The sequence below is a fragment of the Benincasa hispida genome, chromosome 10 (genome assembly GCF_009727055.1).
Source record: "Benincasa hispida cultivar B227 chromosome 10, ASM972705v1, whole genome shotgun sequence".
Taxonomy (NCBI): domain Eukaryota; kingdom Viridiplantae; phylum Streptophyta; class Magnoliopsida; order Cucurbitales; family Cucurbitaceae; genus Benincasa; species Benincasa hispida.
This window is the reverse complement of record NC_052358.1, coordinates 32,640,129-32,641,775: the sequence shown is the minus strand read 5'-3', so window position 1 is coordinate 32,641,775 and position 1,647 is coordinate 32,640,129. Positions and strand designations below refer to the sequence as shown.

At 38.9% G+C, this 1,647-nt stretch overlaps 1 protein-coding gene across 1 annotated transcript; it reads left to right on the top strand.

Annotated features, from left to right (window-relative positions):
• Positions 1 to 558: 558 nt before the first annotated feature.
• On the top strand, positions 559 to 1,434 carry LOC120088512 (protein N-lysine methyltransferase METTL21A). The gene has a single exon (XM_039045878.1). The coding sequence runs from the start codon at positions 609 to 611 to the stop codon at positions 1,287 to 1,289; it is 681 nt and encodes a 226-aa protein (XP_038901806.1). The 5' UTR covers positions 559 to 608; the 3' UTR covers positions 1,290 to 1,434.
• Positions 1,435 to 1,647: the final 213 nt, after the last annotated feature.

The following is a 1,647-nucleotide window of genomic DNA, read 5'->3' as shown; positions in this document are numbered from 1 at the left end:
TAGCAACTCAAACGTTTACAATAATGGAATGCAATTAATGATTAATCCATTAATGATATAAAGATTTATAAAAATATGAAAAACCTGAATTCGTTTACAATAATGGAATGCAATTAATGATTAATCCATTAATGATATAAAGATTTATAAAAATATGAAAAACTTGAATTTTCTTTCCTTAAATTTACATTCATTGAATGCAATTAATGATACAAAATTTCGTTTCCTTATATTTATAATTGAAATTCACACAAAAAAAAAAAAAAATCAAAATTTCCTTTCTTGCCAATTTCGAAAATTCAAATATTTCAATTTCATAATTAAAAAAACAATAATAATTAATTATAATAAGGGTATTTTTGTAAGTTCAAGAAAAGAAAATTATTTGAGACATTTTGAAAATTTATCTAAAGTTTAGTCATTTGACACAATTTCACTTAGTTTATCTCATTTCTTTGATCAAGGCCCATCGAACCAACCAAATCAAAAGCCCAAAATCCAAAGAAACAAAGCCCGTTGAAACTGAAGCCCAGACCATAACCTTAAAACAAAAAACACCCGAGAGAGAGGGTTTTACATCACTGTCCTATGGTAGTTCCGATTCCGGCATGAAGTTCACAGATTCTCCGGTAGTAGACCTCCCGGTGGGCGCCGTCGCCCTTTCGCTCCAGCAGGACAACGGTTCAATGCACGTTGGCACCTCCGTCTGGCCCTGTTCTCTTGTCCTTGTCAAATTCGTCGACCGATGGGCCTCAATTATCCCCACCGAAAACCCTTACTCCTCTCTCCTCGATTTCCGAGGTAAGCGCGCCATCGAGATCGGATGCGGCTGCGGCGCCGCCGGCATGGGCCTCTACCTCCTCGGCCTCACCGATTTACTTCTTACCGACATATCTCCCGTGATGCCGGCCCTCAAACATAACATCAAACGGAACAAGCCCGTCCTTAAGAAAGCCCTAAAACACTCTGTTCTTTACTGGAACAATCCCGCCCAAATCGCCGCCCTTAATCCGCCGTTTGATATTGTCATTGCCACTGATGTCGTTTACATTGAGGAAACTGTTGGGCCGCTTATTTCGACCATGGACACGCTGATCGGGAACAATGGCATCGTTCTATTGGGATACCAATTGAGGTCCCCTGAAGCGGATAAGCTGTTTTGGGAAATTTGTGATAGGGTTTTTCAAATTGACAAGATCCCACATCAGGATTTGCACCCGGAATTTGCCTACGAGGAGACTGATGTTTATGTCCTGAGGAAGAAGAACGAGACGGCATTGGGGAGTTGATTCCTATGAGTAAAATTTATCTGTTACATTGTTCATTCTTTAGCTTAAAGCTAATGTATACTTTTTGTTGGCCTTTAAATATACGACCACCCTTTTGGATTCTGGGGTTGAATATGCAAGTGTTGTGCGATTTTCCTTGCTGAAATTCGTCTATTGAAATTTTACATAGTGATATCGAAGTCTCTTGCTTTTTGTGTGCACGCATCGTTCATCACAATTGAACATGCTAGGAAAAGTCAGATGGGCACTTTGGTTTTGCAAGATATAGTAGGATCCAATTTCAGGGAAGTTCAATTGGCCATTTCTGTGGCAGGGTTCTGATATTAATTACTATTAGTCTTGAAGTTATGATCCAAAC

Excerpts from the sequence above, each read along its gene's own strand:
- LOC120088512 (XM_039045878.1), top strand. The coding sequence starts at position 609 with ATGAAGTTCACAGATTCTCCGGTAGTAGACCTCCCGGTGGGCGCCGTC.